The 20,163-nt window shown below is 43.5% G+C and overlaps 2 protein-coding genes across 9 annotated transcripts in view; one reads left to right on the top strand and one right to left on the bottom strand.

The window, feature by feature from the left end:
• The first annotated feature begins 114 nt into the window (after positions 1 to 114).
• On the top strand, positions 115 to 12,033 carry stat4 (signal transducer and activator of transcription 4). Of its 5 annotated transcripts, none has more exons than XM_037488454.2 (24): positions 115 to 265; positions 340 to 468; positions 735 to 870; positions 2,967 to 3,065; positions 3,965 to 4,057; positions 4,135 to 4,213; positions 4,323 to 4,414; positions 5,202 to 5,353; positions 5,456 to 5,614; positions 6,166 to 6,258; positions 6,366 to 6,425; positions 6,548 to 6,568; positions 6,821 to 6,911; positions 7,025 to 7,069; positions 7,246 to 7,329; positions 7,406 to 7,504; positions 7,632 to 7,767; positions 9,469 to 9,521; positions 9,739 to 9,833; positions 10,502 to 10,638; positions 10,718 to 10,909; positions 10,995 to 11,040; positions 11,123 to 11,252; positions 11,368 to 12,033. In XM_037488454.2, the coding sequence occupies exons 2-24, from the start codon at positions 341 to 343 to the stop codon at positions 11,389 to 11,391; spliced, it is 2,244 nt and encodes a 747-aa protein (XP_037344351.1). In that variant the 5' UTR covers positions 115 to 265; position 340; the 3' UTR covers positions 11,392 to 12,033. The 5 variants fall into 5 exon arrangements, with proteins under 5 accessions (XP_037344351.1, XP_037344349.1, XP_037344353.1 ...); XM_037488452.2 differs by having other exon boundaries at positions 6,818 to 6,911; XM_037488456.2 differs by having other exon boundaries at positions 116 to 265; positions 11,147 to 11,252.
• Positions 11,990 to 20,163, bottom strand: part of glsb (glutaminase b) — a 21,089-nt gene continuing 12,915 nt past the window's right edge. For 3 of the 4 annotated variants that reach the window (XM_037488457.2, XM_037488458.2, XM_037488461.2), the window contains 4 exons: positions 15,482 to 15,543; positions 15,070 to 15,146; positions 13,763 to 13,826; positions 11,990 to 13,687 (listed from right to left, as the gene is read on the bottom strand). In XM_037488457.2, the coding sequence (XP_037344354.2) occupies positions 13,534 to 13,687; positions 13,763 to 13,826; positions 15,070 to 15,146; positions 15,482 to 15,543 (357 nt within the window). In that variant the 3' untranslated portion in view covers positions 11,990 to 13,533. Of the gene's footprint in view, positions 13,688 to 13,762; positions 13,827 to 15,069; positions 15,147 to 15,481; positions 15,544 to 16,901; positions 19,814 to 20,163 lie in introns of those variants that run through there. The other variant, XM_037488459.2, reaches the window with a different exon arrangement.

Below are 20,163 nucleotides of genomic sequence, written 5' to 3'. Positions count from 1 at the left end.
AAATGTTTGTTTGAAATGCTTTCACATGTGTGACGTACATGGTTTTCCGGTAATACGTCACTCTATTCCTCTCTCGCGCATGTCTCAGCCCGCGCACAGGCCATAGTGCGTGCGCGCGCGCGAGCGTGCGCGTGTGTTCTGAGGGTTTAGGACCGCCCCTTTTAATAAATGAGGTCGCTTCCTGAACAGCAAAAAACCGAAAGTCAAAGTTGGAAACAAGTGCACGTGGTAAATGAGACGGAGATCAGCGCATCGAGCAGCACAGGTACGAAGACACGACACTGCACTGTATGAAGGTCTCGTGCTTCATGAAGGTCTGAGATGGTTTGGTCGATGCAGGATGAGCCAGTGGAAGCAGATTCAGCAGCTGGAGATCAGGCTCCTGGAACATGTGGACTACCTTTATGATGATAACTTCCCCATGGACATCCGCCAGGGTCTGTCCGGCTGGATCGAGTCCCAGGATTGGTGAGTCCTGCTCCCTGCGCGCGCGCGTGCGTGTGCGTGTGTGTGTGTGTGTGCGTGCGTGTGATGAACATTACAGTAAAAGGAAAAATATGGAATACGAAATGTTGAATTTGGGGGCACAAATCCTTTAAAGTGGAACATTTCTACTCTGCTGTTGTTAGTCAGAGGGCAAGAAAACATTCGACCAATTCCTCCGTTGAGCAGAATGTGAGAGAAAATCCTCTCTTCTTCTTCTTCTTCTTCTCCTCCTTCTTCTCCTCCTTCAGGGACATAGCAGCCAGCGATGAGGCCGTGGCGGCGGTGCTGTTCAGAGACCTGCTGTCCCAGTTGGACAAGCTGCGATTACAGGAGCAGAACTTCCTACAGAGACACAACATGAAGATCATCCAGCAGCAGTTACAGGTGTGTCACCCTTCATTTGTCCTTCATGTCCGGGTCTCTGTTGATTTTACAGATCAGGAATCTGAAATGAATCGAATCGTCTGACAAGTCCTTCATGATCAAAGCCCATTTAGGCCAATGTGATCCCATAAGTCCATAAGATGACTTATTATCTATTATAAGACTTTCAAATGACTTTATATATCAAGACAAGTAGGACAATCTTTCTTAAAATAAGGACTCAGTGCAGCAAATCAAGACCAAGAATCTCATTATTAACTAATTGTCATTATTTTGAGAGAGCTTCTCAGTATCTTGAGTTAGTATTTAGAAAAATATCTTTTACTGGCACAGAGACAGCTGTTTGTACAGCAGGTCATTTCCATGTTTGTGTTGACGTGCCTCAATGTGAAGGAAAGACACTGGTGCAGTGACAGCTGGTGAGAAACGAGTTCAAGCACTTTATTAACGGAACATCGAGGAAATAAGATCTAAACATTCTCCACTGGTTCACTCCCTGAAATGATATTACACCATACTAATCATTTATGGCACTCACACTGAAAACATCTGTAACGAGGGGAAGTTGTTTTTCCATTGATGGTGTGTCAGTGAGAGGAGGGAAGTAGAGTGAACGTCTCTGACTGGCTAGTGGTTTCTATTTTTGTGTGTTTTTTGTAGAGTGAGGACTGCTGAAGGCTTCTGGTGGTCAGCACGTTGTTAAAGAGGCTCTGTTGATTCATAATAAGCATCATTACTTCTAATCTGAACGTCATCAGCCTCAGCACGCAGTTTATTCTGGAAAAGATCTACCTTTGCAGAACAAACCCACAGGGCTCACACACTGTTTCCTGTGTGTGTGTGTGTGTGTGTGTGTGTGTGTGTGTCCTCTCAGAGGAAGCAGTTACTCCTGTGTGTGTGTGTGTGTGTGTGTGTGTGTGTGTGTGTGGTAGTCAGTGCTGTGAAGGCTTTTTGTTTTGATGTGTGAGAGAAGTTTGTCTTGTTGATTCAAACCAAAGCCACGTTAGAATCTCCTTTACATCTGATTGTCTCGTCAACATTTTCAATCTTCCTTAGGAAACCCCCCCCCCCCCCCCACACACACAGGGATGCATCTACAATCGCCCACTGATGAAATAGAATATGATCAATATATGTGAATAGTTATCTAACATTTGGTATAATTCTTCAACATTCTCATCATGGAGGTGAACTAAAGAGATTTCAGACTGTAGACCGACATAAAGCAGCGTCATTGTGTTATGAAAGTGAGTGTGTAGGTGCATCCTCACAACGTTCTAGTGATGCTGATAAATGAAAACTCTTCTTCCCACGGATGAGTAAAGGTACTTTTTCTGCTGTGGGTTTGAGTTCTGGAGAGAAAGCAGCTGCACACTCTTCAGTCTGCAGGACGGGAGCATATTTGCTGACGTGGAGGTGGAGGTGGAGGGAAAGTTTGAGGCTGCTTTGTGTTTTCGATGTTCTAAATGAACAGAAGGCTTTGCTACTTGTTTTTATTCATATTCAAATCTTTCACTTATGTAGGACGCAAACCAGTTGGTGTATTTTTGATTTGATTCTCCTTTGTCAAAGCTGTCTTATGCGAGTCCACCTTTGTGCATCACAGATAGGTCCTGCAGTAATCTACAAAGTATTTAATGAAACCAAACACATTCACTGATGGGTTCAATGCTCAAAAAGCACAAAGAAACTGGTTCATTCCACGGCTGAGCGGTATCACCTCGACCAGTGATCTGCCTTTAGTGAAGATACCTGCTCAGTACTTCATGGAGACTTTTGTTCATGCATTTTATTGTCACACCCTAAACGTGTTCACCCACATTCCAAAATCACAGGTCATTCTCCAACTAATTTACATTCTTAAATGACTGATTGTCTTCATGTTGAACCTCATTCCTTTACTGTGTCACACGTTAAGTCCTTCTGGGAAAATCATCCCTTCTTTTTTTTCTCTCCTGATTGTTGGATAAAAACTTTAATGCCAATAATGCAGTTTGCTCTTTTGTGCATTTCTATGATAACATTAAGAAAGTCCAAGAGTGTGGTTGTTTTTGTAACGTGTGTGTGTGTGTGTGTGTGTGTGTGTGTGTCCTCAGGTGAAATACACATCTAACCCTATTGTGATGGCCAGGGTGATCTCCACCTGCCTGAGGGAGGAGCGCAGAATCCTCTCCAGCGCCTGCCTGCAGGAACAGGTGTGTCACCTGGCCTCGCTCACAGGGGAAGTCCCCTGGTTGAACAGCTGCTGCTGGGAAGTGGCAGGCGCTGCGTGACAGGAAAGCCTCGCAGTGCATGGCGCACGCCGCCCGCGTCTTCTCACGCGCTTCACCCTGCGGCTCTGCTCTGCTCTAATGGTCCTATGAACAAACCACCAGAAAGATCTCAAACTTAACTGCAGACACCGAGGTTTACGGCGCTCTAATTCAAACGTTTGTATGAATCTAGTATCCGGCTCTGCGGCTCCAAAATAGATGCATAGTATCTATGACTTGACATGTCCCCTGCATACTGAGGTGTCCCCTGTCTGTCCCCGTCTCACTTTATCGGCCTTCATGTCAGACTGTAGTTTACAAAGCAGCTCAAAAGACACCGTGGGACACAGAAAAGATTCCTCTTAAATGGGGGTGTTTACTTTTTGCACTTTTCCCAACTTCAATTTTAATATTTGAAGTAAATTTATGTCTACAAAATGTAATAAAACTGTGCAGTGATATAAGTAAAAACCTGTTTTTATAAAGTTTATATATTATAATGCAATTCATTCAAAACAAAGAAGGAACAACCCTATTTTTCTTTCTTGCTCGGGGGGTCCAGTGCACCTGCGTCCTCAAAGGGGGCCGGACCTATGCATGCTAATATTACTAATGTAATATTAGCATGCATTTAATGCACACAATGGGGCCTGATAGCTGACAGCGCTGCTGACTCTTAATATTAGTAATGTGCATATTGGTTGAAGCATGTTCTGAGGTTTGCTATCATCATTTGTTGATCAAAAGAATACATACAGAAGTCTATTTTTGATCTGTAATAAAAATGAAATAAAGCACCGCAAGTAAGTTATTAAGTTATTAAAGTTAAGATTTTCCAACAGGGACCACTGGAAAAATCCTTGCAGAATTCTGTTGCTTTGGAGAAACAGAAACAAATGGACCACAGAGTTGGGATCATCAGGGCCAGCGTGCAGGTAAATTAAAACGCACACATTTCAAGAAAAGTCTGATTGTCAAATGGAATGGACTTGTAAACACTGTCGATGTGTAGTTGATGGACCAAGCTGTGAAATACATCGAGGACATGCAGGATGACTTTGATTTCCGCTACAAGACCCTGCAGTCTCGAGGTGTGTCCTGTTACACAATCTACACACAATATGCACACAATAGACTAGAAATCATGTGTTATGTATGTATATATATATATATATGTGGTTGTGGTTGTGTGTGTTTCAGAATCAACGGATACTCGACAGAACTCTGAGATGATGAAACAGGAAGTAACGAGACTTCAGGAAATGCTCAACAGGCTGGATTATAAAAGGAAGGTTTGTATCATCTCGTTAAATCCTGTCTCCACACATAGAAGCTGCAGAAGCTGCAGAAGCTGCAGAAGTTACAGAAGTTACAGAAGCCACAGAAGCTGCAGAAGCTGCAGAAGTTACAGAAGTTACAGAAGCCACAGAAGCTGCAGAAGCTGCAGAAGCTACAGAAGATACAGAAGATACAGAAGCTGCCCAGTGACTGAAGGAAGAAAGCATCAAACGTTTATTAAACCTTTACAGTTTATTGTTGTGGTTTAAATACACAATATGTGTCTTATTCCAATGGTTTAGATGCACAATCAAATAACAATATAATTTGTATTGTATAGCACATGGAGATGTTATGTGTGTGCAGCTGACGTCATTTCACCAGACTCAAGTCGTTTAATCCTCACCAAAGTCCAAATGAGGGCGGCGGCGTGCGGCGACATCATCACTGAGGAACCAGAGCGAGGAATCGCCCTCGTTATTCTGTTACAGCCAGAGACCAGTGTTACTCCGCTGTGATTGACATTATATATATTTTATATATATATATACTGTATATAGATATATATGGATAAATGTGGTTTAATGAATGCTGACTTTGAGCCATTTGCTTAACATTGAATTGAGCTGTTTGTGTTTTGACTGTTGGGGACTGAAAGCACTGCACACACGTTATTGATTAACTGCAATAATTAAGCAATAAAGTGTGAGCTGTGCTTGTGCGTAACTTCTAATCCTTTAACCTCTCACTGACGTCACCGATCTAATAAACAGTGACCGATGTTTCCAACCCCTTTTATAGGAGATCTTATCAAAGATGGATGATGTGATCAAGGAGATTGATGACCTGTTGACCTCTCAGCTCAACCCTGAGCTGCTGGACTGGAAGCGCAGGCAGCAGATCGCCGCCATTGGCGGTCCGCTGCTCACAGGCCTGGAGCAGCTGCAGAGTTGGTGAGATCAGGATCATCTCTAGAATCCATTTTATTCTCACCATCTCAGGTCAGCATGACGTAGTACTGTTGGTGATGCCTTTGTTCCCGTTTGTCCTCCCAGGTTCACTCTGATGGCCCAAAGTCTCTTCCAGATGAAGCGCCAGCTGGACAAGCTGGTGGAGCTGGTTGTGAAGGTCACTTATGAAAGTGACCCAATCCCGCTGCAAAAACATCAGCTGGAGGAGCGCATCAAATACCTCATCTATCATCTCATCAGAAGGTACTGGAAACATCGGATGCAGCTCATGTGCACGTACTTCAAAGAGGGCAAACGTTTCTACCGGACTGGAAGCCGCTACTTTGAACCCTGCGGCTTTCATTTTAACACACGAGGGGGCGGGACCACAGGTGCACGTTAGAGGCGACCAACGGCACCTAAACGCTCCATTAATTAATCCATGGTGGGACGGGGGAGAAGAACATTGCAGCTTACAGATGTGCACATCGTTTTTTCCTTTTAATTGGTGGTGGTGCGTTCTATAGTCCCCACATCACGGTGCTCTATACTGGTAATTAGGGGCTTCATATTGCTTTCTTTTGTAGTTTTGAGTTAATTAATCCGATCCCTCTTAAGATGCGTCTCCACATTTGTATTTGCAGTATAAAAGTAGTGTTGCATGTGTCCTGTTTGTAAATGCATGCAGATTGTACATGGAATAGTGTACGTGCAGCACTAATGACACAGTAATACGTGTCACATGACATGAGCCGTCAAGGGAAAGCACCATAGTGACAGCCGTATTAATTGCACGAGGCGTGGTGTGTTGTCAGCTCCTTTGTGGTGGAGAAGCAGCCCTGCATGCCGACACATCCACAGAAACCCCTCATCATCAAGACCGGAGTGCAGTTCACCACCAAAGTCAGGTAGCATCACTGCACACGACCTGCTCCGTCACTTCTAAATGCAATGTTTGTGATTAATAATTAGATGTCATAATGGTTGTTCATGTTCTCCTCCTGACTCCTCTCAGACTTCTGGTTAAACTTCCCGAAGTGGATTATCAGCTTAAAGTGAAAACAACATTTGACAAGTAGGATTTTTATGTTATTAAGTGTGTAACAGTTTGCAAAAACACATGAGTGTACATAAAGAATGATATCTACACATTTCTTATTGTTAAAGCTATGTGTGTGTGTGTGTGTGTGTCTTTAGGGACCTCCCACCTGGCAGAGTGTGAGTACACACCCACAGGACAAATAAAACACTGTAGTGGATCTGAACATCAGCTGAGTTTTGTATTACTCACTTTGTTCAGACTCTTCAGGTTTAAAACCTTTCCCAGGGATCTGATTCCTTTCTAGTGAAGAAAGTTTGAGGTTATGAAACCATACACAAAACTATACATTCTAAATTGTAGGAAGTGTCTCAGATTCCATCAGAGAACAAGGAGGCTTCTTTCTTTGACCTGATGTTTCCCCTCAGAAGTCGTCAGTTTTTTATCTTGACCAACAACACTAAAGTCATGGACATCGAGGACTACTCCAACGGATGCCTCTCTGTGGAATTTAGACACCTGGTAAGATCGCCCCTCAACTCATTTATTACTGCAGTTAGTCTACCAAAACCTGCAGACTAAATATTCACCAATTAGGGGGGATTTGTTAAATGTTGATGTTGTTTTCTTTACAGCAGCTGAAAGAGAAGAAATATATTAATGGGACAAAGGGGAATGAGGTGAGAAATGTAGAAGTTCACCATTAAGGGGCCGATGGATGCATCAGTTCTTTAATCCAGACCCATGTTACTGTCACGTTTAAAGCGCTCAATAAGCATCCCGTCTCAAAGGCATATTGTCCTGCTGGTCGGGTTGAAGGAGCAGAGCGGACTAAGAACCCATCCGTGTTTCACAGGGTCTCCTCTCGGTGACGGAGGAGCTGCACTCCCTGAGTTTCGAGGCCTGCTTCACGGTGCAGGGCCTCACCATCGACCTGGAGGTCAGAACCAGCCGGGACATTAGGACTGATGCTCTGCTCTCTGTTACTGTTACAGCATGTGTTTGCATCCTTTCAGACGTGTTCCTTGCCCCTGGTGGTGATTTCCAACGTGAGCCAGCTGCCTGGAGGCTGGGCGTCGGTCATGTGGTACAACCTGCTGACGGACGAGCCCCGGGTCAGCTGCTTCATCACACTCCACTAAACGGGTTTAGATGATGATCGTTTTAGAGGATGTTGTTTTCTTGTATTATATCAACAATTTAAGCGACTTCCCTCTGACATGGTGGCTCTTTTTTCCACAGAACATGGCGTTCTTTGGGAACCCACCTCGGTCCACATGGAGCCAGCTCTCTGAGGTCCTCAGCTGGCAGTTCTCCACCTTCGTGGGTAAAGGCCTCAACAAGGAGCAACTCCACATGCTGGGAGAAAAGCTTCTGGGTAGGTCTGCCTTTTGCTGTAGAAACGTGAGAAGGCTTTGAAAACATGTTTTTCCTCTGGAGTCTGAAGCTTTGTTCAAATCAGAGGTACCAAAATGTAAAATGGCAGACTTTGAAAAAGAACTGATCTATCAAGTCATGGCCACTGATCAGCTTCCTGACTCCTTACCTTCTATAAAGCAAAGTCCTCTCATTTTAGACTCAATGTAGATGAGATACACACTTTTTATGTAGTGTCTGACGTACTTAGGAATCCTCTAGAATCCCATCTAAGATTTAAGTGCTTAAATGTCTTCTGCTGACGGGATTCAAACCACCAACCTCACGGCTCCCAGCGGTTCACTCTACTCCATGAGCACCATCACCCATAACACCCATCATGTCACTGTATAACCAGACATTTTAAAACCAATGAGGTGGCACCATGGTCACATCAGCAGACCATTCCGCTTTGAGACTTGTTCTGTGAGGAAGCCCCTACGTGTGTGTTCATGGATCTTCTTGTTGAAGACCACCCTTCCATAATATGAGGCATTTCTACACGACTCAAAGCGGAAGACTTGAACTTACTGGTTACTGGGTACCGGGTACTGGGCATTAGTTACTGGGTACTAGGTACCGGGTACTGGGTACTAGGTACTGGGCATTAGTTACTGGGTACTAGGTACTGGGCATTAGTTACTGGGTACTAGGTACTGGGCATTAGTTACTGGGTACTAGGTACTGGGCATTAGTTACTGGGTACTAGGTACTGGGCATTAGTTACTGGGTACCGGGTACTGGGCATTAGTTACTGGGTACTAGGTACCGGGTACTGGGTACTAGGTACTGGGCATTAGTTACTGGGTACTAGGTACTGGGCATTAGTTACTGGGTACTAGGTACTGGGCATTAGTTACTGGGTACTAGGTACTGGGCATTAGTTACTGGGTACTAGGTACTGGGCATTAGTTACTGGGTACTAGGTACTGGGCATTAGTTACTGGGTACTAGGTACTGGGCATTAGTTACTGGGTACCGGGTACTGGGCATTAGTTACTGGGTACTAGGTACCGGGTACTGGGTACTAGGTACTGGGCATTAGTTACTGGGTACTAGGTACTGGGCATTAGTTACTGGGTACTAGGTACCGGGCATTAGTTACTGGGTACTAGGTACTGGGCATTAGTTACTGGGTACTAGGTACTGGGCATTAGTTACTGGGTACTAGGTACCGGGTACTGGGTACTAGGTACTGGGCATTAGTTACTGGGTACTAGGTACTGGGCATTAGTTACTGGGTACTAGGTACCGGGTACTGGGTACTAGGTACTGGGCATTAGTTACTGGGTACTAGGTACTGGGTACAAGGTACTGGGCATTGGGCATTAGTTACTGGGTACTAGGTACCGGGTACTGGGTACTAGGTACTGGGCATTAGTTACTGGGTACTAGGTACTGGGTACAAGGTACTGGGCATTGGGCATTAGTTACTGGGTACTAGGCACCGGGTACTGGGTACTAGGTACTGGGCATTAGTTACTGGGTACTAGGTACTGGGTACAAGGTACTGGGCATTGGGCATTAGTTACTGGGTACTAGGTACTGGGTACTAGGTACTGGGCATTGGGTACTGGGTACTAGGTACCGGGCATTGGGTACTAGGTACTGGACACTGGGAACTGCGGTCAGGCGGTTTATTTTATTTATTTGTGTTTTTTAGGTCAACATGTCTCCTGCAGTGACTATCAAGTGTCCTGGTCCAAGTTCTCCAAAGTAAGTGGTGAATAATATGAACCACTAAATACCAGTTTCCAGTATGGTTGTTCCATTGAGTGGGTGAAGGAGTGAAGGAGAAATACTGTTATCCTACATTGTCGATCCGGGATATATTTTGTATTTCATGTCATATTTGCATTATAAATCTAATGTCATGTGTACATTTCCAAAAAGTACTCATTGTTCATCCTCCTTGTGACACTCATTCTTCAAGGAGAATATTCCAGGAAAGCCCTTCAGCTTCTGGATGTGGCTGGACTCCATCCTGGAGCTCATCAAGAAGCACCTGCTGCCGGTCTGGAATGAGAAGTAAGCCTGTGGTTCCCTTTCTATGTCTCACCCCATGTGACTGCCCCCCCCCCCCCTCAACTGTCCCAATAAACATCTGCCATGCAGTTGGACTGTCCTTCTCACAGTGCTTTTTCATTGGATAAGAATATGTCTCATGGTGAGAGAAGCTAAGCGCCGTGCCAGGAAACGAGGTGCAGTAAATGTGACTCTCTGAAGATCAGCTTTAAGATAAATAAGATGGGAAATTCAATATCACTAACTCGGATGATAAAGGAAACGCCAGCCTCTCTTGTCGCTTTAAGGTTGCCAGGCAACCAGCACACCTCAAGGATGTAACTGTACTTGGCAAAGTAAACACACTTGCAATATAATGCTAAAAATGGCATATGTGCCAATTTTCACACTGTGATAAGTATCTTTGTATTGTTTAGTTGGTGTTAAACGAGTTCCCATTTAGTGCATTTAGTGCATCCGGTGATATTGAGCAGCATTTTGTTCAGTTATTGTCTGAGTAGTTGACGCTGAAGATAGCAGCAGCATTTATTCTGCCAAAAGAGAACCTTTATGGTCAGAAACTTCATATTTTAAACTCTGATCCATCTAATCATGTAGGTTTCATAAGGAAATTTACTCAACTGGTCGTTCAAAAGGCAAAGTCAATGTTTATTTAGTTCCTTTTTTTGCAGCTACATCATGGGCTTTGTGAGTAAAGAAATGGAGCGCACCCTGCTAAAGGACCGAGAGCCCGGAACCTTCCTGCTACGCTTCAGTGAGAGCCACCTGGGAGGCATCACCTTCACCTGGGTGGAGCACAACACCAATGGTGAGGACAACCTGAACGAGGTTCACATCACACGTCTTATGTCTGGACTTGTTTGACCTTGCTGATCTTTTTTCACCAGGAGGCGTGAAGTTCAACTCCGTGGAACCGTACACTAAAAACCGCCTCAGCGCGCTCCCATTGGCCGACATCATCCGAGACTACAAAGTGATCTCGGAGGGGGTCGTCCCAGAGACCCCACTCAAGTTCCTCTACCCCGACATCCCCAAAGACGAGGCCTTCGGCCGTCTTTACAACAGTCAGCCGAGCAAAGGCAGGAATGGAGGTGGTTTTTGGAGCTTGTTCTGCTGGCTCACCAGAACCTGGGCTAAAACGCTTCTCTCTCTTGTGCTTTCTAGTCCATCCGTACATACCCTCCACCCTCATCCCCATCTCAGAATTGCGGTGAGTTCATTAGAAGACTATAAGACACGTGGCTTGTGCTGTCAAAACAACATTTAGCAAAATACGACCCGTTAAAACACAGTCCCCTTCTTGTGTGTGATCTCAGCCCCCATGACACGACCACGGCTCCTTCTCGTCAGTCTCCTGAGCCGCCGATGACTCCCGGGGAGTTCGACATGCTCAGCGAGCAGCTGTGCTTCGACATCGACAGCGTGAGTCACTGCAGCTTCCATCTGTCCAGAGGAGGGTGTCGTGTTGTATCTCTACAGGCTTCATAGAGGAGTCCTCCGTGTATTCTGCTATCATTCTCTCCTTTTTCTTTTACAGATGAGCTCTTCATATTCAGAGTAAAGCAAGATGAAACATGCAGCATGTAGCTGAAGGATTCCTGACACCAGGAGGTGATCAGTGGTTTAAAGGTTTCAAATGGACCACTTTATGGATCCAAGTCTTAGACCGGGATGTAAACAGTATGTTTGTTTTTCATATGTAGTCGATGATGTCTTGTTTTTAGTTGAATTTTAACTGTTTAATAGTTTCTATAACTCCTTTATTGTTCATTTGTTTGCAATGTACCATGTTGACGTGTTTCTTTGTTCCTGCATGAGTCACCATGTGGTTTCCTTCCTTTTTCACCCCTCTGAATGTGCGTCATTGTCTCACAATCCAATGGAAACCTTACTGAGATCCATGGAATGCATAGCAGTAGAATAATTAATACATACTAGGTCACTTCTAATACATATTGGAATTGTTAGAAAAACAGTGATGTATGAGAGGAATTAAGATTTTTTCTAAATCTATATCATGTGATCAGCTACCAGCAACATTTTGGCAAGAAGTGGTTTTAAAAATAACATGTTGGGTTTTTTACTGTCTTGTTTAAGAATGAACTGAAAAACTCACTTTTTGAATGTTTCTTTGCAAAGAAATACCAAACTAATGTGGATATTCTTAACTTTTGTTTATTAAAATAAACATATCATTCCAGTAGCAAGGGAAATAACATTTGCATTTTACAGTACTGAACAACTTTATTTATACAGAAGGAAAAAGGACAAACACCGGCTGCTTGTTCAGTTTGTGCGTCGCACTACTAAAATATACCACGCTCCTTTAGAAAGACCCTCCATATAAGAAAAAACATTCATAAAAAAGTTTAGGAACATCGACTGAAATATGTCTAGTTTTGTATTATATTTAGCAACAGACAGATGGAGTCCCAGAAGCAACAGAAGTGGGTTCCTGAAGAGTCAAGTGAAGGAGATTATAGTGAGATTATAGTGCTTACTAGAACCTGATGGAGACAGTGATGAGACGTCTACGTCACCTGACACATTCGTCTAAAGGGGGGAAATAAAACTACAGTCAATTATGATTATATGAAAACACAAGATTAGATCAGATTAAGATTAGATTAGATTAGCCTCCCACTTCCTGCCTCTTGTGACAGAACGTGTTGGCAGGACAAAGTTTGCTGACAGCTCACAGCTGTCACTCAATGTGACACCAACATCTGCCCTTTGGGTTAGGTGGAGTGGAGTTTAAGTACGTAACTTAGTAGATCAATTGTTTTATATATATATTATAAATTATAGCTTTAAGATATTCTGTGACTGACACTTGTGACGTTATTGTATAATATATACATATATAATATATATTATACATACACTCACAATTCTCAGTGTAATGAGACCATTAGAAGGAATGTTAAAGCGTAACATAAAACCTCTACTTGACACATTGTGTTTCCATCAGGTCACTTCTTGTTTGTTGGTATCTTTAAACCTTTTCCATCTCCAGATGATGAAGAATTCCGTAGATTCTTAAAGTAGCGTCTTATTTGGATTTGATCTGTACGAAGCAGCATCGTACAAAGTGAGACTTTTCTATGGTTTTTGTCTTTGGGCGGCTGAAGTTGTTCGGTACAAAAAGCTGCTCCTCAGGGGCTCACAGAATAAACATCTGACATCAATAAATGCAGATAAAACGTGACTTAATCCCAGATGCAACAAACTACACAATCTTACGTGTCCATAAACTTTAAAAGGTCTCTGTGAAATCAATGCATTGCTCTTCTATTAAGTGTTTTCCAGATGAAAAATACATTCAGATTACAATCTGTAGATGACTTCAAAAGGAGATGAAGCTGCAGCAGTCAGGAGAACATAGATTCAGCCACATGGAGGTCAGTCTTTGTACACAATATAAAGCTCATATGATCATTCCACACTTCACTATCTCACAAAACAAATACATTGAGAGTATCACTGAAATAGAGAACAATAGAACAAGTTCTATAGTGTAACTAAACTAATACAACTCACATTACTTCAGTAACTTACTGTAAACGTGATACCCAGATATTGTAGACTTTGTATAAACAGGATGGAGGTGAAGCTCACTCACACAGACAATATGAAGCAGCGATGTACAGCCAGAAAGCAACAAGAACCGAGGGGTTCAGAGGTGAGGTTCAGTGCAGCAGGTCTACAGCAGGCTGTCCAGGCTCTTCTCAACACTCTGCTTGTCATCAGCAGCAGCAGCAGCAGGAGGGCTGTATTTGTCATGATAGCTCTGCAGCATGGTCACCACGTCGTGGTGGCCAAAGTGCACCGCTTCATCCATCGGCGTGTTCCCCCATCTGCACAAAGGAACCGGGCCCAGGAATGAAACACCAGATCCATCGTATCAGGGGGAGGCTCTGATGGAGGCTCACCTGTCTCTGGGTACCGGGTTCACCTTGCAGGCCTCCAGGAGGAAGCGCACCACCTCCGTGTGTCCTGAAGAACCGAAGCATGTAACATATTAAATATGGACTTGTTGTGTGCTTCACTACCACACGAGTTTAATGTTTCATTCCAAAACTAGGGCTGTCAAAAATAGCGCGTTAACGGCGTTAATTAGCTGTTTGTTGTTAATTACGTCAATTTTTTTGACGCATTTCACGCATGCGCAGTGTGACAAATTATTCAGGTCCGGAAAGAACCTCTTCTTCTAGGGAATGCACTTCATCCTATACAACACATTACTGCCACCTGCAGGCATATGTCAGGCCGTCAGGTTCAGCAAGTTGTTTGCGCCAGAGACCCCCCCCCCCCCCCCCCGTTCTCGCGCAGCAGAACAGAGAAGAAGAAAAGCTCCGCCCAGCAGAGCAAGAGCAGCGCTGTTCTGAAACATGCGGAGGAAGAGAAACCAATGCGATCTAAATCCTCCCAGGTATGGGAATATTTCACACTGAAATGGGGGTGGTAGCGGATTTCTTTGCAGCGCCAGTCGTTCTAATCGCCGCGCTCGACTTCAAGGTGTAACCTTTATTATTGTTCGGTCTGAAACGGCGCGCCCAGTGACGGGTGGTGCAGCAATATTGTTGTTCGGGTGGAAATCGGGAGAAAGGTCGGTCCGGGAGATTTTCGGGGGGGGCTTTGAAACATCGGGAGGGTTGACATGTCTGGTCATGTCTGGTCATCGCAGGAGCACAAACTCGCAGCAGAGTGGGATAAACTGCAGAGGCTCGAGACCCTTCTAGAGCCATGCAGGGAAATCAGTCTGTAACTTATCAAATAACATTGATTTGATTATTTTCTGGAATGAATTAAAAAATCAAATATCAATAACATATATTTATGTAAAAAATAATAATTATGATAATAATAATGATAATTATGTATCTGTGTCCTGTTATTTATCTTTAGTATGCATTTCAGAAAGAAAAAATGGTTAGGATTCAGGTGTGATTAATCATGATTAATCCACTGAAAATTCTGATTAATTTGATTAAAATTTTTAATCATTTGACACCCCTATCCAAAACGAAGGGCTTTAATATGCCTCATGCTTTCCATTATGGCAGTTTAACTTAAAATGTCTCATTTCAATATGAAAGGGCCTTCAAATTATACTCATACACCTGAGACCAAAAACACACTAATACTTCTGCATATTCACATCCTCCACTTTCAATGTTCACTGAATGATCAATAAGGTCAATAAAGAGGAAGGGAATGACTTCAGGGTCCAGGTTACCTTCAGCTGCAGCCACATGGAGGGCCGTCCTGGAGTCGTAGTCCCTCTGCTCCATGTCCATGGAGGACAGAGCAAACCTGCACACACACACACACACACACACACACACACACCACTGACTTTGTGAGCACATTGAATGATGCATGCAGAAAGCTGGACTCTTAAGATCTTGTGAGGGAGATGTTCCCTCTACTTCAGGTCATTGTGTCTCAATAGGACAAACACAGCATGGTGCCACCAACGGCAGAGAAGAAGACAAATGTCCATCATCTTTTGGTCTCTGAGCGACACACAGTTTGTGTTTTAAGAACAGATCCACTGGGTGATGAAGGTAAAACTAGAAGGAATTATTCTAAGGCCAATTTACTAGTTGGTAAGTGCAGCAAAGAATAAAGAGAATGAAGAAGTTGACCTCCTCAGCGCAGAGGCGTCTCCTGTGTAGGCAGCAAACAGCAGGTTGATGACAGATTTGACCTGTGGACGGAGACAAAGAGACATTTACAGAGCCACAGGATCACAGGATTTCACTGCTCCACCATCTCCAGCTTCTACAGGAGACCTGTTCTACTGGCACCAAAAGAAATGACTTCATTTATCAATGATGGGACACATTGACACATCTTATAGTCAATAGAGCCATGAAAAAAAAAGTTTAGTTTTAAAAGGATAAATCATTTCTTAAATCTTTGGGAATCAGAAGTAAAGACGAAGTAAGACTATTTTCAGGTGGGTATGAATCTACATTTGGAGCTGGAGGGTCGAGTAAAATGACCTGTGTGTGTGTGTGTGTGTGTGTGTGTGTGTGTGTGATTCTGGACTTAGAGTTAAATAATGTGTGATGTTGTGAGAGAGTCTTACATCTTAGATGATAATGATTTAGTGCATTGGACGGATTGTAATATTCACGAGGTCTGATTAGGAGAACGAGGGATTCCAGATGAACATCCTGATGTTTCTATTGGATGTGCAGCCAATCACAGAAGACTCCCCACCAAATGCAAAAAAAGACCCCAGAATCTTCAGAATATTCTGGAACTTCATACTTGATGGTCTGAATAGACGGAATCTGTATTTTTTTTGGTAGTTCTTAAATCCTTTTGGTTCTGTTGACTTTGTACCACGAAGGAGAAGTGAGCAGCACATAAAGAAACTTTGGAAATGAGAAAAGATGAAAAGCCTTTCCAGGTATCATGAGACTTAATATGGACTGAGATGTTTACTACCTCACTGACAGGTATTTACGTAGGAAACCACAAGCCAACAAATACACACATTTCACCCCATGCAGCACAGGAAACCACTTATAACCACTTATAACCAGTCATAACCATCAGAAGCCAAGCTGGGACTAAACCAGATTAGGAGATTGAGACCAATGAGAAGACAGAGAGGAACAGATCGATTTGGCCTCGTTTCACTCATGAAGCTCCATGCTCTGCAGGTCACTGGCTCTCAGGGGAGGAATTCACTTTAATCATTTCTGAAGCGTGATCGAGCCACTAATCCAAACTCTTAATGGATTAATGTCTGGATTCATTTAACCAGCATCCTTTGCTCAGGTTTACTTTGTAAAAGATGCTCATCATCACAACGGTTTGCTTTCATCATCATTTGCAACCAAAGACAGAGCAACGTGTCGTAAAAGTTTTCAGCAGTCACTGCTTACTAAACACATTAATAATTCAGTTTATATTTCAGTCAGAAACATCAGGTTTTTAAGATTTAAATCTTAACATGTCTTTGGATTTGTGATTTGTTCCAGGTAGCATCGACCAAACTTCAATAATAAACCCCTCTGATGATTAATGGACACAGATTAATGAGAAATTAGATGATATAGAATGGTACTTTATTTAATTGTATTCAAGGGACAGCAATGCTAAAAACCGTCTTAACACACAGCTGTGGTTTTACTTTACGTAGAGAATCACAACCATGTGGAGAAAAAACAACCAAACAACGAAAAGTGAGGGTTGTGACCTTGGAACTGCTTGGCTTCATCTACTGCATGTTTGGAGACATTCACTTTGGATTTTACATCCCACGTAACAACTTTACAAACGTTTTGTCGGATTTTCCAGAATAAAAGAAAAAAATCCACCTTTTCAAATGTGTATTCGTAAGAATGTGACAATAATGTACAATTCCAAGGTCACTGATCTACAACAGTAGTTTACAAATGCAAATCCCACAGAAATCAACATGGATAAAGACATGGAGGCTAAACAAGTCCATTTCAAACAGGTCCATTACATGGGATGGAAAACATATATATTAAATAATATAAAAATATGCATGCAAGAAGGAGACTCTAAATACAACACCGGGGGAAATAACTGACATGAAACATACAAATCTGATGATTTCCATGGAGGACTGATTTCATATTGAAAAGCCCCCATCATGAGATCAATTGCACAGAATCACAATGGGGAGAAATAATGAAGAATGACCCGGTAGCAGCGAACAAAGATAAAAAGAGCATCTGGTACTGAAATGAGAGCCTGATCACATGTGAGGCCACAGGCGTCTACATCGGGACGTCTGCATGGGGACGTCTGCATGGGGACGTCTGCATGGGGACGTCTGCATGGGGACGTCTGCATGGGGACGTCTGCATGGGGACGTCTGCATGGGGACGTCTGCATGGGGACGTCTGCATCGGGACGTCTGCATCGGGACGTCTGCATCGGGACGTCTGCATCAGAGCGTCTGCATCGGGACGTCTGCATCGGGACGTCTGCATCGGGACGTCTGCATCAGAGCGTCTGCATCAGAGCGTCTGCATCAGAGCGTCTGCATCGGGACGTCTGCATCGGGACGTCTGCATCGGGACGTCTGCATCGGGACGTCTGCATCGGGACGTCTGCATCAGAGCGTCTGCATCAGAGCGTCTGCATCAGAGCGTCTGCATCAGGACGTCTGCATCGGGACGTCTGCATCGGGACGTCTGCATCGGGACGTCTGCATCGGGACGTCTGCATCGGGACGTCTGCATCAGGACGTCTGCATGAGCTTTCCTTCTGAACATTTAATGTTATAAACCAAGTGACATCGGGAACGTAACTTTGGATTTATAATTTACTCTTTTAATGACACTCTTGTGGATGATGTCATCATGTGACATGAGCACAGAACATGCAATGTGTGTACATATCAGCTGTTTGTCTTCCTAAAATCACCCTGCAAGACTCCATCGCTGAGAATCCCCCCCCCCCATAACAGCCCCTGCTTTATAGAGTCAAATACATGCAGAGGTTCCAGCAGAAGAAAAAAGGAGTTCTTCATTCATACAGTGAAAGGTTGGAGGATTATAACTTAAACAAAAGCTTAAAAAAATAACTTTTTTCCAATGATTTCAGGACCTTAAGCTGAAAGTAACAAAGTCAGTGGGTGAAATCATTAAAAGTATAAAGCAGTTCTACTTCTTACTTCCAAGAAGCATTACGATGACACAGGCTTCTGCACACGACAATGAGCCGACAGAGGACACGTTAACATGAGAATGATCACATGACTTATCATCTCTCTCACCATTACAGTTTGAACAATAAACAGATGGAGCCCAAACACCACGTTTCAGGCAGCTTTTAACGTAACAAACTATCCTGCTGGAGGAGTAACACTGAAACTCAAAATACACCTTTTGATTATTACAGACAACTTGATGCATCTCTCCTCCTGATTTACCCCAAGAAGCTTTAACACCATTAACCATATCGCCTATAGTTTCATTTTAAATCTAAATGCTCACATTCGGCTTTGGGCCGAGGGGGGGGCGGGGGGGGGGGGGGGGGGGGCTGCTCTCACAGGAGCAGAAGCTCTTCTTCTCAAGTCCTCATCACCTGATCACAAAAACTAAAGGCTCGGCCCAAATGGGGAAAGGTTTAAGTCCTTTTTTGAAACTGCACGTTTCTGTTCAATATGGCAAGTGTTTAATAACTTAATGTCTATTCTGTCATTCTTTTACTTATTTAAACGGTATGAAGTGAGGCACAAATGTGGCTGAATGTCAAAGGCTTTCAAAAGGTGAAGCTCAGTAAAATGCCTACAAAGAGCCTTCAATGGGCTCCAACACTTTAAAACTAAACTACAAAAGAGAATCAAAGCTCTTTGGTTCTTACACTGTGTCCAAGGTAAGTGACACATAAGATTATTTGTATTATAATGATATTAAAATCCCTTCATGACTCATTTAAAGAAACGGAGAAAACTGCATCATGTCATTCTTAAAACGGCTGCACTCCAGCTATTGACTGGTCAACAAAAATCTCATAACACTTCCAGCAGAACACCTGGGACAAACACCTGCTTTCTGTTGTACTGATACTTTCATCCAGAACCTGCACTCATGGGTCAACAAGTACCAGAAAGCAACAGTGAACAATGAGCTCTACAACTGAATGAATAATTTAAGACTGCTGCAATAAGCTGGAGGTATTTTACACACACACACACACACACACACACACACACACACACACACACACACACACACACACACACACACACACACACACACACACACACACACACACACACACACACACACACACACACCTCTCTACAAGTTGTGTACACATGTTGGAGGTGGTGTGTCCTCGGAGACATTGTCCATCCTATAGACTACAGTGGTGGAGGTGTCCTGGTGAGACTCGGTGGGCGACACCTTTCTCCAAAGAGGGGCTTTCAGAACTAGTTCTTGCTGGAGGCTCTCGTAATCCATGGGTCCAAAGGAGAACTGCTGTTTCAATTGACATGAATGACAAATTAGTCTCGCTCCTTGTGTGTGTGTGTGTGTGTGTGTGTGTGTGTGTGTGTGTGTGTGTGTGTGTGTGTGTGTGTGTGTGTGTGTGTGTGGTTTCTAAGTGGCATCTTCAGTTCATTCACTTTGCTTTTAGCACGCTGCAGGCCTCCCTGCGAGGTGTCCCACAGAGAAGATGTCTCCTTCGACTGGGACTCAGCGACCAGCACCAGACTGACTGCAGGATTTAGGGTTAAAGTGTCTTTGACAACAGAATCGCAGACAAAATGTGAAAGAGTTCTAGTCTATTTGGCGGTTTGTTTTCTGTAGTGAAGAGGAGAAGGCCTCAC

Source organism: Pungitius pungitius, chromosome 10 (genome assembly GCF_949316345.1).
Source record: "Pungitius pungitius chromosome 10, fPunPun2.1, whole genome shotgun sequence".
NCBI classification, from domain to species: domain Eukaryota; kingdom Metazoa; phylum Chordata; class Actinopteri; order Perciformes; family Gasterosteidae; genus Pungitius; species Pungitius pungitius.
Note: the sequence above shows the minus strand (reverse complement) of the source record. Positions and strands in the feature narration are given on the sequence as shown.